We start from the raw sequence: 16,082 nt of genomic DNA, 5'->3' as shown, positions 1-16,082 counted from the left end.
TCTGCAACTCCTAGGCCCCAGATATGAGACCAACACACATTTACATCAGGAGACATGCTTAAAAGATCTTTTTCCTTTGTTGTTTACTTCAAAACACTGTGGTTTCTATGAAACCCAAATCATATAATAAACTTGTTATTTTGCATAATATCTCTCTACATTATAGAAAAGTACTGCTCTCTGCAAGGTTGATTTGCAGACTTGACCTGCATCTCTTCCAAAGCATCTATACAGCCAGTTATAACTGAACCTTCATCCACTGCCTCCGCCAAAAGAGTTACCAGAACTACGGCCTCTCACAATCTCTTTTCAGAATGCAAAAGGCCTTTGAAAATATAGCAAATGGAAAGTATTGCATCTGCTAGCACACCAATCCAGTCTCAAGAAATCCATATTCTCAGCTTCAGAATCTTTGCTAACACCTTGGTCTTCCAGGCTTTCAGTGGTTTGTGCAACCGCTTGCAGGCACACAGACTAGCCTCAAAAAGATAAAGAAGTTTGTATCTCACAGGCCAGCCTTCATACTGTAAAGGAGCACATTAAGAGCTCCCAAATATTCATGTGTAATGCCTCCTGCGATCACTCTGCCCATCAAACAACACAAGACACAACAGGCTCCTCTGCCTTATTAAGCTTGCATGAGACTAACATGATCAGGACATACATCAAAAATGTCATGGATGGCAATACTTGAATCAAACCTACTGCTCCTAATTAGTTTGGGCACCATTTGTGACACATTGTCTCACATCTTAGGGTGGTTGTATTTCAGTGCTAGTCCAAGACTAAACACAAAATCACTCCAGCTGGAAAAACAAGTTACTCCCTTTGTGTACTGAAGTCTCAAACAGTACAGAGGGTAAATCTATCCCAGGAGTGTAAAGGGGTTTGACCTCAGATACTGCCTAATACAAGTCAGTAAACTAGTCAGAATTAGACCCTGTAAAATGAATAAGTCCCTTAATAACATACAGAAAGATAGCTCAGCCTTGCAAGGTCGTAGTATCTTCTGTTTGTTGCCTAAGACCTCACACAATTTAGTGTTAATTCAGTACGGCGCAGTCATTTAAAATAGCATGGGGGCCTAGGGCCAATGTTAACCTATGGGGAATGTTTTGTGCATGTGTGCAGGTCATCAGAAACACTTGGTATGTAAGCCTTTTACAATGGCATAGTTTACAAGTCCTGTTCAAAAGGTTAAAGGTGTCAGTCCGAAAGCTACAATAATTCAGCTTTGCTATGGTATTCTCTAGTTTCGCAAAGTCCCTGGGCTCAGCGGGTAGGAATACAGGTGGATTGCCCCTGCCAAAACTAACACAAGTATAAGGAATCTCTTCATCATTCAAAAAGCCACTGCCCAAAATAAATATGATTGGCTTCAAGAAAAGTTGAAAGGAATCATTAAGGGTCCCCAGGGTCACCTCTGATGTATTAACATCATCTGGGGTATGTAGGGCAATCGATAGTAGCATACTAAACCCCATCATACCATATATAGAAAACAGGTAGACATAGTCAGCACTTTTGGTTAGTGGGGGAACCTACGCATCTTGGACAACTGCACTGGTTCACCATTCGAAACTAGGTTTTAGGGTACGGGCCAAAGGAATCCCTGGAACCAGTAAGGACTACAGAGGAGGCTCCAACTGTCTTGGAATAATAGTGACATGCCTCAGCCTAATTATTGCACCGTAATGTTATGCACAGGTCCTCAGCCATCTTGATGTTGCAGAGGTCCTTGGGGCATTCTGGCCAGTGTCTGTAAGATCCTCTGCTGAGGAAAGACCTGTTCCTTTCTATACTGGGCAGTTTCTCCTCATCAATGCAGGGATGTGGAATTCCTATAGCCCAATGCCCAGGACATATTGGGGGTTATTACAACTTTGGAGGAGGTGTTAATCCGTCCCAAAAGTGACGGTAAAGTGACGGATTTACCACCAGCCGTATTACGAGTCCATTATATCCTATGGAACTCGTAATACGGCTGGTGGTATATCCGTCACTTTACTGTCACTTTTGGGACGGATTAACACCTCCTCCAAAGTTGTAATAACCCCCTTTGTTTGGGGCCAACCCCTGCAGGACAAACCCTCTGGCTGCCAGTGTACAGGGAAGGGAACTGTCTGCAGTTGAGGTAATACGTGCATCCATATGTTAATGCCGTTTGAACTTGTATTTATGGTTCATTAATGAAAATCCTTTATTATTAGGGTGAGCGCTCTAAATAAACGTTTTAAGGTCACACTGCACTACCAACAGTGGTTACGGGAAAAAAAAAAAAATGTACACACGTTTGAAACGTTTACCAATATGAGGGTAAGTACAGTGCTCTCAGAATGCTCTCTGATTTGATGCAAATGTTTGCAAATGCTTGTAGGCAAGAGTGATGATTCTTTGCTTTCAAAATAAAATGTTCAGAAAAAAATGAAAGCAGAAAATAAAAAAATAAAAAATAAAAAATAAAAAAGAATTTGCTACTGTGAAGTTTTAGGTACTATTTCTTTGAAGAATCATTTAGTAAAATATGTTGATGCATGCTAGTATTTATAAAAAATATTTGAATTGGAAAAATAGTGAAACCATTTTCAACATGATTATGGGAACCATGAAAATAAACACACCGGCAAAGCCAACCATCCAACATTTGTTGTGACTCTTAGTTGCATCAATGCATATCTTGCTTTGACATGGCTTTTGTAACACTTTCTTGTTATAGGTGTAGCCAGGCCCTCACCATTGTAACGAACACTGGCAAAAAGCAAAACAGGGTTTTTGGTCTCAAAAAGCACACATTGCCACCTGTGGTGTAACAAAGGCCCCCGCAGCCCCTGCGGTGCGGGGGGGGGCAAGCACCAGGGGGCCCCCTCAGCACAGAACCTGGCCTGAGTGAGTCCGGAGCCCCTCTGCCCCCCATGTTCTTTGCATGGGAGCCTCCTACAGTTTTGTTTTTACACCACTGATTGCCACAGTAGTTCCTGGTACTGAACAGAACTACTTTGTGCATCAATATGCTCCTTGTGGAGGAGCAGAATGCTATCCCTCACAGTAAAGCCAGCCGATAGATAAAGAAAGAAACAGAAGTTTAATAAAGACAAAATGTCTTGATTAATGCCAAGCCTAATTAGGGACCCACTTCTTGAAGAAAGTCATGAAAGTGTGCCTATGTTATGTGTCTTTGAACTACTCGTTTTCATGAATTCACAAGAATTTACAGAAGTAGACCAGGAAATCGTACTACTAGAAAATATTTGTGAACTGCATTTTAGCACCAGCAAATATGCATGTGTAGATATGCTCATGCAAAAAATCTATTGAGTGCTTACAAGTTCACTTTTCCTCCAATCAATTTTTCCCAACCCTGGAAAAACTTCTACTTCTGCCCTTGTCAGGAGTAAATTTCCAACCTTTCTCAGTATGTGAAATGATTAGAGAAGAGCTGGTTAAAATCCTTAAAACATGCAAGATAGTAGGTTCGCACAGAATCAAAGGCATTCCAGCCCTGGAACTATTGCTTACTGCTTCCCCCAGCCCCTGGTGGAGATCTGCGGAAAGGTAGCAAAATAAGGAACTTGCCATAGTAGGACTTGAAATAGCTAGTATTCAAGCCCTACTATAGTATTAGTCCTGGCATAATCAGAGAGGGTATTATCAGAGCTCTTACATAATGAGAATACTGCCATAACTTGTCACTGCACTACATGGCACCAAAGGGACAAGTATATATTTTTTACAGGACAAGTACATTTCAGAAGCAACCTGTCCCATGTACAAGTAGATATCTGAATAAATTCCACACTCCTGGCAATAGCAGCTCACAGCAACTGGGCTACTTCAAGACTCGTAGAGTTAGCCCTATCTTTGAGGGGAAACATCAACATGTAGAGATCAATACCAAGCAAATCTATGACAGTGATTGTGTAGCACTCACAGTGGAAGACAATTCTTATCCTATTTTGGGTGAAGTGATGAAATCTGACCCCAAAAGAGTCATAACTATCTTTGAATTTTGAAATTCCAGTATGTCACAGGTAAATGATTTTGATCAGTTTTTGTATATTAGGGGATTGGGCTACAGGAAGGCATAAAAGTAATTTTGTAGGTTCCAGAAAGAGGCTGGCCAGATAGTGCAGGCATGTTTCTACACTGCCACATCACTCTCAGCACAATAGATGTGGGAATCTGAGTATAGATCACTGTTGATAAGATGAGGGGCTGGGCACAACAAGAAAAACATTTATATTCCCCAGGACACCCATATAACTATGGAGTCTCAGTGCCAGAGCTCCAGGGATTCCAACACGTAGATTATTATGTGCAAACAAACAAAACAAAAACCTACAGGTGAACCCTAATTCTGTGTGCCATTCAAAGCTTCTTCCTTAGGACTCCCTTACATTGTCTTAGTAACACACAATAGATGTGTAACATGAGACAGATGCACGTGTGAACGAACACTAGCACACACACATTCATGCAATAAAACAAACAGGGAGGCCACTTATAAATTACTAAACCTATCTTGCCAGAGATCATTGGCTGGAGAACTCCTACTAGGGATTCAGAAAAATGAAACTTTGCACTTTAACCAAGTCTCCACACAACGTGGAGAGAGGAGATGCAGTCCCCTTCAGCTCTGAGTGGGAGTTGAACAAAGGTGGCATCTTTAGCCAGCCAAATTAGGTTTTCCTCAGAGGGGGAAAAATTAAGCATCTCTGGTGGACTCGAAGACTGCCTAGTCCACTTTTGAGATGCTGGGGTGGGAATAGCAATCACAGAACAGGCATGAAAAAGCAGAACAGCAGAAGAGAGAAACAGCTTTCTTTGCCATGTGCAGACTTATCCCCTTCAACATTTCAAGAAGGACCAATTATAAGTAAGTGAATCTTGATCCTACTTTAAACCAGACAATTGACTCCAAAATGCTAGACCACATGCCATTTGAATGAAGAACACAACAAAGCTCAAATGCATCCTTGAAATATTTGACCTAAGACGTGAGATGCACCCAAACGAGGGCTCACCCTTCTAACACTCCAGGATCTACGGGATATCCAGCCTGTTGCCTTTTTTGGCAAACCATGTTGTAAAGTATAAGTGGGAGAGACCTAGAGGTTGAATGCAATTTAGAGGAGCCTTCAAAGTTCTGCATTACAAAACTGTTTTGTTCAAGGGTTGTTACAGGAGGTGAAAGCTTCGAAAGGACCACATTATAAAAAGGGGCACAGGGGAGGGAGGAGGCCTCATTATACTAATGATGCGATTTTCTTCCACTCCCTTAGATTGTGCTTGAAAAGGCTTTGAGTAAACACACTCCACTGCGAGCTAGACTAGATTTCCAATATAGTGAACTCAGTACTAATGCGGAAATACTTGTCAAACAAAGTTCCACAGTACAATCCTGAGTGAGCTTCAGTTGATGTGCCATGTTAACTCCTGGACAGGAAATGGAATCTAAAAGAGTTTCGTTAGGTGACCGTTCCTTGGCAGTTCCATATTGAGATGCACAGAACTTGACTAATTGTTTGGTGCCAACTCCAATTTTTGGAGGAAATGCTAAATATGGAAGAGAATCTAAGGGTTCAGGACAAGCAAACAGACCAGCTCTTTGGTGCAGCGAGGTAAGCTATCGCTAAGCAGCACTTCTGCTATGGGACAGCTTAGAAGAAAAAAAAATAAATACTCTAAATGTTAGATCGAACTTCCCCAAGTACTGTTTTCTTCACAAAACGATGTATCGCCATCTTCAGCGTCCTATTGGTGTCTACATTGCACTCTGCAAACATTTATGTATAGCAAGAGAAAACAGCCATAAAATAACTGCAGTTATTGGCCTAAAAACTAATAAATGAACAAGGGACATAACAATCCACTACTAATTAAAAGTTTCAAGAACTCGCACTTCTACATTTATGGCTGCAAGAAGGTCAATCAGACATGCATGTACGAGAAGATAGCAAGATTAAGAAATATTCAGGAGCATTTAGACTACTGACGTGTGGAATACAGGGGATGTATTACACACGTGATCAGCACTGGTGAGGGCATAGGTGCCCTCTTTTTGTGCTCCCAGGGCACCTACATATTAAGGAAAGGTTTGCAGACACTTATATGGCCCCATTTGGTAAGTTGTACATGCAAGGCATGGACAATGTGAAGGAGGCTATCCCTTATATGCGTGGTGGTGTGACCATGCCTGTGATCTTGTCTCTAGTTATAGACAGAGGAATATAAGTAAAAGAGTGCACTAACTGGCTCCACTTGGAAAGTTTCTATATGTTAGTGCTACTCCCAAGAAAGCGCTCTGAAAGGGGTTTTGAGGAATACCAAGAATTCTCCACAAACCCTCCTACAAAAGGGTCTCTTGGTTCTCCTGAAAATTCAGGCTAAAGTGTATACACAGTGAAATTTTCAGTATCATTGCTTCGCGTTTCACTGTTGCGCTCTACGTGCTCTGGACAGAGCAAATCTTTTCCTGTAAACAGAGAAACAATGAGTGACGTGAAAATCGTAACCAAATACATTAATGGCTGAACAAAATAAGGCATGAACAACAGGCATCAAAACGAATGCATGTCACTGCGTAACCCAACGATAATAATTCCATTTATCATTCAGTGCATAGAAAATACATCTGTACCTCCAGGCAAGTGCTCTCTTCATCTTCAGTCATATCTGCGGGGGAGAAAATGATAAAAAGGTCAAAAATAAAAATAAATAGATACCAAATGCAAACATGGTAAAAATAAAAAAGCAAATAGATCAATCAAAGGTGATTCTTTAATGCACTTCTCTAAAAACAGTCGGTAACTTGAAGATTTACACTGGCAACAGCATCTCTTAAATGAAGCAAGGTTTAAGTCGGATAAAATCTGAATGTTCTGCCGTGACACAAATACAGCAGAGAAGGGAATCCCATAAAGGGCACATACTGCCATATGCCACCTGTGGCCACGTGATAGGCACAATAAGAAATGACATTTTTTGAGATGCTACAAATACACTTCCCAAGAAGCATTGCTGGGAACACGTATTCTCATAGTGGTGGTAAAAAGAACATTCAGAGATTCTGCACAAAAAAAACGAAACAATATAACAGGTTGCAATTGATACAGATCGCTAACATGCATTTTAAAGAGGCTATACGTTCAGAAACACAATATGGTGCTAGAAATAGTGCATAAGATAGACCAAACTCAATGCGAATTATGCAAAATGTATATTGTAAATGTCCTTTCTCTCCAACTTTCCCATGCTATTGCTTATCCTGTTTACACATTACCAAAATCTATCATATTGATCTTGAAGAAGAAATAGGTTACTCTTTGGTATAAACATCCTAAGTCACGATGTTTATATCGGAAATAAAATATAAAATGCATGCAGGTCCACTTAGAACTCTACTGGGGAACAGAGAAAAGCGTTTACAAGCAAACAGGCAACAAAAGCAATGTGCACTGAAAAACAAACTGCGCTATTGCATGCTGACTAAAACATTTTTTTTAAAAATTGGAATACAGGTTTATTATGGATCTAAAAACATCTCCTTCCTGGATTCAATTAGAACAAATAAACAGAATTACATTTGCAACCTAGATAACATAAACAAAAATAATCAGTACCGAAAATAGATCCTTAAAATGTGGCAAACTAAGTGTTAGACCTGACAGCCTTAGGGTGGTCACCCCTAACTTTTTGCCTACCTCCCTCCACTTTTTAGATACTGTTTTTGCTGGTTTTGAGACTGCGCAGTTTACCACTGCTAACCAGTTCTAAAGTGTATATGCTCTCTCCCTTTAAACATGGTACCATTGGATCATACCCAGCTGGACTATTTAATTTACTTAAAAGTCCCTAGTAATGTGCACTACATATGCCCAGGGCTTGTAGATTAAATGCTACTAGTGGGCCTGCAGCACTGATTGTGCCACCCACTTAAGTAGCTCCTTAACCGTGTCTCAGGCCTGCCATTGCAAGGACTGTGTGTGCAGTTTCACAGCTGTAGGAAAGTACCATCTTCCCTGGCATGTTACACTAAAACAACATATATACAGTGAAATATGGGGGTATGTGTCACTGGGACCCTGCCAGCCAGGGCCCCAGTGTTCATAAGTGTGCCCTGTATGTGTTCCCTGTGTGATGACTAACTATCTCACTGAGGCTCTGCTAACCAGAACCTCAGTGGTTATGCTCTCTCTGCTTTCCAAATTGTCACTAACAGGCTAGTGACCAATTTCACCAATTAACATTGGCATACTGGAACACCCTCATAATTCCCTAGTATATGGTACTGAGGTACCCAGGGTATTTGGGTTCCAGGAGATCCCTATGGGCTGCAGCATTTCTTTCGCCACCCATAGGGAGCTCTGACAATTCTTACACAAGCCTGCCACTGCAGCCTGAGTGAAATAACGTCCACTTTATTTCACACCCATTTACCACTGCACTTTAGTAACTTATAAGCACCTATATGTCTAACCTTCACCTGGTGAAGGTTGGGTGCAAAGTTACTTAGTGTGTGGGCACCCTGGCACTAGCCAAGGTGCCCCCACATCGTTCAGGGCAAATTCCCTGGACTTTGTGAGTGCGGGGACACCATTACACGCGTGCACTATACATAGGTCACTACTTATGTATAGCGTCACAATGGTAACTCCGAACATGGCCATGTAACATGTCTAAGATCATGGAATTGTCACCCCAATGCCATCATGGCATTGGGGAGACAATTCCATGATCCCCTGAGTCTCTAGCACAGACCCGGGTACTGCCAAACTGCCTTTCCCGGGGTTTCACTGCAGCTGGTGCCAACCCCAAAGACAGGTTTCTGCCCTCCTGGGGTCCAGCCAGGCCTGGCCCAGGAAGGCAGAACAAAGGACTTCCTAAGAGAGGGTGTTACACCCTCTCCCTTTGGAAAAAGCTGTCAGGGCTGGGGAGGAGAAGCCTCCCCCAGCCTCTGGAAATGCTTTGATGGGCACAGATGGTGCCCATCTCTGCATAAGCCAGTCTACACCAGTTCTGGGATCCCCAAGCCCTGCTCTGGCGCGAAACTGGACAAAGGAAAGGGGAGTGACCACTCCCCTGACCTGCACCTCCCAGGGGAGGTGCCCAGAGCTCCTCCAGCGTGCCCCAGACCTCTGCCATTTTGGATTCAGAGGTGTGCTGGCAAACTGGACTGCTCTGAGTGGCCAGGGCCAGCAGGTGACGTCAAAGACTCCTTCTGATAGGCTCTTACCTGTGTTACTAGCCTATCCTCCTTCCTAGGTAGCCAAACCTCCTTTTCTGGCTATTTAGGGTCTCTGCTTTCGGGAATTCTTCAAATACCGAATGCAAGAGCTCACCAGAGTTCCTCTGCATCTCCCTCTTCACCTTCTGCCAAAGGATCGACCGCTGACTGCTCAGGACGCCTGCAAAACCGCAACAAAGTAGCAAAGATGACTACTGCAACCTTGTATCGCTTCATCCTGCCGGCTTTCTCGCCTGTTTCCTGGTGGTGCATGCTCTGAGGGTAGCCTGCCTCCTTCTTGCACCAGGAGCTCTAAAGAAATCTCAACGGAATCTTCCCCCTGCAACCGCAGGCAACAAAAGACTGCATCACCGGTCCTCTGGGTCCCCTCTCAGCACGACGAGCGTGGTCCCTGGAACTCAGCAAACTCTGTCCAAGTGACTCCCACAGTCCAGTGACTCTTCAGTCCAAGTTTGGTGGAGGTAAGTCCTTGCCTCCCCACGCTAGACTGCATTGCTGGGTACCGCGTGATTTGCAGCTGCTACGGCTCCTGTGCACTCTTCCAGGATTTCCTTTGTGCACAGCCAAGCCTGGGTCCCCGACACTCTAACCTGCAGTGCACAACCTTCGGAGTTGTTCTCCGGCGTCGTGGGACTCCCTTTTGTGACTTCGGGTGGACTCCGGTTCACTCCTCTTCTAAGTGCCTGTTCCGGTACTTCTGCGTGTGCTGCCTGCTTCTGGGAGGGCTCCCTGACTTGCTGGGCACCCCCTCTGTCTCCTCATCTAAGTGGCGACATCCTGGTCCCTCCTGGGCCACAGCAGCATCCAAAAATCCTAACCGTGACCCTTGCAGCTTGCAAGGCTTGTTTGCGGTCTTTCTGCGTGGGAACACCTCTGCAAGCTTCTCCACGACGTGGGACATCCATCCTCCAAAAGGGAAGTTCCTAATCCTCTTCGTTCTTGCAAAACACCAGGCTTCTTCCATCCAGTGGCAGCTCCTTTGCACCCTCAGCTGGCATTTCGGGGGCATCTGCCCACTCTCAACATTGTCGCGACTCTTGGACTTGGTCCACTTGTTTCACAGGTACTCAGGTCCGGAAATCCACTGTTGTTGCTTTGCTGGTGTTGGTCTTCCTTGCAGAATCCCCCTATCACGACTTCTGTGCTCTCTGGGGGTTGCAGGTGCACTTTACACCTACCTTACAGGGTCTTGGAGTGGGGTATTTTTCTAACCCTCACTGTTTTCTTACAGTCCCAGCGACCCTCTACAAGCTCACATAGGTTTGGGGTCCATTCATGGTTCGCATTCCACTTTTGGAGAATATGGTTTGTGTTGCCCCCATACCTATGTGCTCCTATTGCAATCTACTGTAACTTTACACTGCTTGCATTACTTCCTTTTGCTATTACTGCATATTTTTGGTATTGTGTACATATATCTTGTGTATATTTGGCATCCTCATACTGAGGGTACTCACTGAGATACTTTTGGCATATTGTCATAAAAATAAAGTACCTTTATTTTTAGTATATCTGTGTATTGTGTTTTCTTATGATATTGTGCATATGACACCAGTGGTATAGTAGGAGCTTTGGATGTCTCCTAGTTCAGCCTAAGCTGCTCTGCTATAGCTACCTTCTATCAGCCTAAGCTGCTAGAAACACCTCTTCTACACTAATAAGGGATAAATGGACCTGGTACAGAGTGCAAGTACCCCTTGGTACCCACTACAAGCCAGGCCATCCTCCTACAACAGCCAATTCGACTTGCCATTTAAAAGTACTTGCCAAGCCTAAAACTCCCCTTTTTCAACATATGTCACCCCTAAGGTATGCCCTAAGTAACCCATAGGGCAGGGTGCTGTGTAGGCAAAGGGCAGGACATGTACCTGTGTAGTTTACCTGTCCTGGTAGTGTAAAACTCCTAAATTCGTTTTTACACTGAAGGTCATATTTAGTATGGCCAGAATGGGGATACAAAATCCTGCTGACTGGTGAAGTTGGATTTAATATTACAATTTTAGAAAAGCCACTTTTAGAAAGTGAGCATTTCTCTGCACTTAAATCCTTCTGTGTCTTACAATCCACGTCTGGCTGGATTTAGTTGACAGCTCCCTTGTGCATTCACCCAGACACACCCCAAACACAGGATACTCAGCCTCACTTGCATACATCTGCATTTTGAATGGGTCTTCCTGGGCTGGGAGGGTGGAGGGCCTGTCACTTGCATGTCCAAGGACAGTAGCCTACCCTCACACAAAGGACTGCCACACCCCCTACTGGGACCCTTGCAGACAGGATTGAACTGAAAGGGGACCTTGTGCACTTCTAAGCCACTCTTTGAAGTCTTCCCCACTTCAAAGGCACATTTGGGTATTTAAACAGGGCCTCTGCCCCTACCAATGCAGACACTTCCTGGAGAAGAAACCTGAACCAGAACCTGCATCCTGCCAAGAAGACTGTCTGGCTGACCAAAGGACCCACCTGTCTGCTTTCTGTGAAGGACTGCTACCTTGCTGTTGCCCTGCTGCCTTGCTGCTCTCTGGCTGTGGTGAAGAAGTGCTCTCCAAGGGCTTGGATAGAGCTTGCCTTCTGTTCCTTGACGTCTCAGGACCAAAAAGACTTCATCTCTACAAGAAGGACTCTTTGTGCGGCGAACTTCGACGCACAGCCTGCCAGAAACTACGCACAGCCTCCACCGCGGTGAAAAATTCACTTTTGCATCGAGAAGATGGACGCAGCGTCAGCGTAGCCACCGGAAATTCGCTGCACGGCCCACCGGAACGACACAGCCCGACTTGCCATGCAGGAGAAAATTTGACGCAACGCACACCGAATCGACGCAGCTACCGTGACTTCATCCGGCCAGCACAGGAAATCCACGCACCATGCCCAGGGTGCCCGAAAACCCCGCAACCCGAAGAGGGTCCACGACAGAGAGCCAGAAATAGACGCACAGCCGTCCCTGCATGAAAACTAAACGACGCATCGCTGTGTGCGGCTCGAGAAACCAACACACACCCCTTTGTTTCCATGCACCTCCTCCTTTGCGGTTCTTTGGGGAGATTTTGCTCGCAAACCAGGTACTTTGTACTTGAAAGAGACTTTGATTGCTTTTAAAAGACTTAAGACCCTTTATATCACTTTTACAGTGATATCTCAACATATACTTATCGCATTTTAATCGTTTTGACCTGCATCTTATCAGATAAATATTATATATTTTTCTAAACACTGTGTAGTGTATTTTTTGTGGTGCTATATGGTGTTATTGTATGATTTATTGCACAAATACTTTACACAATGCCTTCTATGTTAAGCCTGACTGCTCAGTGTCAAGCTGACAGAGGGTGGGCACAGGATAATTTGGATTGTGTGTGACTTACCTGACTAGAGTGAGGGTCATTGCTTGGACAGGGGTATTCTGACTGCCAACCAAAGACCCAATTTCTAACACTAAGTATAACAAATTGTGTTACAACATAAATATTTGCAATTAAAAAAAAATCATTCATCTAAATGGGTCCAGCAATGTGGGTATATAAATAAAAAACTCACTTTAAAATATGTTGTGGGGATATGGCAGTCAGGGACATAAAGTAACTATGTTTTGGCAGAGCTTCTCCAAATGCCAGCAAAAAGCAGCAATCTCATACTCTCTCTGACAACCACATAAAGCCCTAAGTAACCGTAATCTCCTAGAAGCAACGGCTCACTGGATCTATGGATCGTGATCAAAAGAAATGTGGGCTTAACAGATGCATGGAATTCACAATATCCAGATTCCACAGAATATTCTTTATAGTCGGCCTCACACAACCTATGCCAGTTTTGCTTACTTTTCAGTCAGATCCTCACTTCTTCCAAGAGTAAAACATACAGAAATGGCCCAGATTGCCCTCTCTGATTGGGTCAGCTATAATGTATAAAGCACAGAAGACCCACCTGCCCCCAACCCAAGTTAGATAGGCATCACGTCTAAATGACAGCCTGTTAAAAGGATTCCTGTCTTTATTTTACAATATTATCTTCAGGATGCAGATAGCAGGGCCTAATAATGAGCAGTGCTGGAGTCAGATTTATGACCCGAGGGCACAGAGGTGAAGAGCTGAACCATTGAGGCATTTACATCTTAACTAAAAGTCCTTGCCCATTAGTGTGAGAACGAAAGTATGTTTCTGATTACTTTTAACAGAAGAAAATTAGAATTAAGTGTTAAATTAATGATTAGGTTACATTTTCATTTTAATTTTGTCCCATTTCAAAGTGTCACATTTACAAACAGAAGGCCTCTTGCTCCCACTGGCCAGTACATACCGTGCTACATTTATAGCTGCAAAGTACTGTGTTTTTTTTTTTGTTTTGTTTTTTAAATCAGAGAAATTTATCCCCTTGGCTGCTGGGCCTGCTCCCACCCTTCCTCACCCACCTCCATCTCCAGTGCTGAGCCCTTTTTTGGCTATTTGGGCTAGTTTGCGCTAAGGCCCCCCATAACATTTTGTGCACATAAGCTATCCACGCCAAGTTTGCGTCCTTGTTTTCCAACATTCTTGGGATTGTAAAGTTCTTCAGAGTATGTGGGTTCCCCTGAAGGAGACCAGGAAATTAGCCAAAATACAGCAAAAATGTGCGTTTTTTTTTTTTTTAAATAAATGGGAACAAAAATGCTGCAGAAGAAAGCATCTGTTTTTGTTCCTGCAAATGGCCCCCAGGGAAAACACACACATTAACAAAAGTGATCTCGATATTATTATTATTATAGAGACATATCTATATAGAGATATATATATTTTATTTTTTAATAGCTGTATGGTTTTCTGGGGGGTGGGGCTGAGGCCCCCAGGGAATCTATACAGCTATTAAAAAAACATATTGTCCCCACAGGGGGGTAAGCCCTGCTCAGGTACGACTCCCTGTCAGTTTCATTTATTTTTTAATTATTTTTTAAACCCTGGGTACTGGGAGCGCGATTGTGCCCCCCCCCCCCATGGGTAAACTAACATTTTCAGAGGGGGGCCACATCACCACCCCGAACCTCCCTACCCAGGTGTAATCCATGGTGTTTAGTGGGGTTTCCTGCCCGTGGATCGCAGCGCGACTGCAATCTACGGTCAGGAAACAATTTCAGAAAATCCTCGTTTGAAAGTGGAGAATCTCCCCTTTCAAACGAGGCCTTCCACAATGGGGCCCGTTTTCTCCAAAGGAGCAGAAAGCGGCCTTACCTGCTGCTTCCTGCCCCAGTGGGGAAAACAAATTGTGACAGCTGCATGTATCTTTGCACACTGACGTCACAGAGGGCTGGGTGGGGAGTCTGGGGGAGACACGGAAAATCTTCCGTGTCTCCTGAGGGTATTTTAACTTGAAAAAAAAAAAACAATACTCGAGTGCAGCGCACCGGAGGATTTTTCAAACCCCTCCCTGGTGTCTGCCACTGATGGGGTTAAAGTGAAGAAAAATATTTATTTGAAATATTGTGTCAAATATGTCTTAATATTTTGTGAAATTCCTCCCATTTAAATAAAGGTCTGTATTTTTCTGTTATAAATGTGGCACCCTATCTACAGGCTACTGGGTGCAAGATGCCGGATGTTTGTAAATGCAACACTTTGAAATTTTCAAAGTGCGGAAAAATGTTCCAAATTATACATATTTTTGCAGGATATTATTATGCCCTTTAAAATACTCCTATTTAAAAAAAACGTTATACATATAACTGTTCCACATATAGCGAAAGGTATGTCCTGTGCCACAAGTACATATGACTGGCTCTCTTTCTCCTACTCACATATATCCCATTCATACGCACACAAAACCACACTCTAACTGGCACACTTCAGCCCTGTCATCGTGCCCCTAGTCAAAAAGTAGTTTGTTCAAACCATAGTTTCTGGCTGTAGGGACATTATACTTGGTCAGTGAGCTGGGCAGGGAGTGTCTAGTAACACTGCACGAGTGCCTTGGCCTTCAGTAGCTCAAAATGATTTTCACTGATCAGAAGTACCCGTTATTAAAGAAAGGGTTGAAGACCACTGGCTTATTTAACCGAAAAGGATACAGGTGAGTATGGGTGAGGGGTGTTACTATGGTCTTCGATGCCCTGAAAGCAGTAGTGAGGGAACAGTTGAATCCACACTCCACTAGACTCAGACTACAGGTCGAAGCCCACCAAAGCTTAGAACAACAGTTGAGGGAGCTGGAGGACATGCACAAAAGGATAAACACACTAAAGTATGGAGAAAACGTATGCGCTGAAATCCAAGTGAAAGCTTTGAACATAGACTAAACAGAATATACATCGCCTAAAGTAAAACAGAAATACTATACTAAGGTCCACACAAATTGCTGATTTGTAAACTATGGGTTAAAAAGCACGAGAGACGGAATACAGGAAGTGAGAGAAACATATGCTGAATGTTTAGCTCTTTTTGGAAGGAACTTTAAAGAAAACAACCAACTGCCGTAGCTGACGCCTGAACAGGCTAAATAACTAGACTTCACCACTGCAGTAGAAGACATCAGTAGCTAATTGAAAATTTGGGAACTCTCCACAATCGGGTGGGTTTACAGCATCATTTTATCCAACATACTGCACTGGTTTAGGGACCCTGTTGACCAGGCTGTTTAATTCTTTTGTATACATTAACTCAGTAACCCTTTCAATGAAGGAAAGGGCATACACCTCTTACAGAGGGATATAATTACCGAATGTCAATGCTTGATAGAGCCAAATCAATTGGGACAATACAAAAAATTATCATCTAATAGATAATGTTCACAGAACCCACAAATAGCCTGCTCTCCTCTCACTAGATGCAGAGAAGTTATTGATCAGGTACATTGTCCGTTGCCCCTTCAGAGC

At 43.4% G+C, this 16,082-nt stretch overlaps 1 protein-coding gene across 2 annotated transcripts in view; it reads right to left on the bottom strand.

Annotated features, from left to right (window-relative positions):
• Positions 1-16,082, bottom strand: part of PNPLA7 (patatin like phospholipase domain containing 7) — a 1,294,112-nt gene that overhangs the window by 1,242,999 nt on the left and 35,031 nt on the right. For both annotated transcript variants that reach the window (XM_069241381.1, XM_069241380.1), the window contains exon 2: positions 6,638-6,672. In XM_069241381.1, the coding sequence (XP_069097482.1) occupies positions 6,638-6,670 (33 nt within the window). In that variant the 5' untranslated portion in view covers positions 6,671-6,672. The remainder of the gene's footprint in view (positions 1-6,637; positions 6,673-16,082) is intronic.

The sequence above is a fragment of the Pleurodeles waltl genome, chromosome 6, assembly GCF_031143425.1.
Source record: "Pleurodeles waltl isolate 20211129_DDA chromosome 6, aPleWal1.hap1.20221129, whole genome shotgun sequence".
Lineage (NCBI taxonomy): Eukaryota > Metazoa > Chordata > Amphibia > Caudata > Salamandridae > Pleurodeles > Pleurodeles waltl.
The sequence above is the reverse complement of the archived record's forward strand: the minus strand, read 5'-3'. Positions and strand labels throughout refer to the sequence as shown.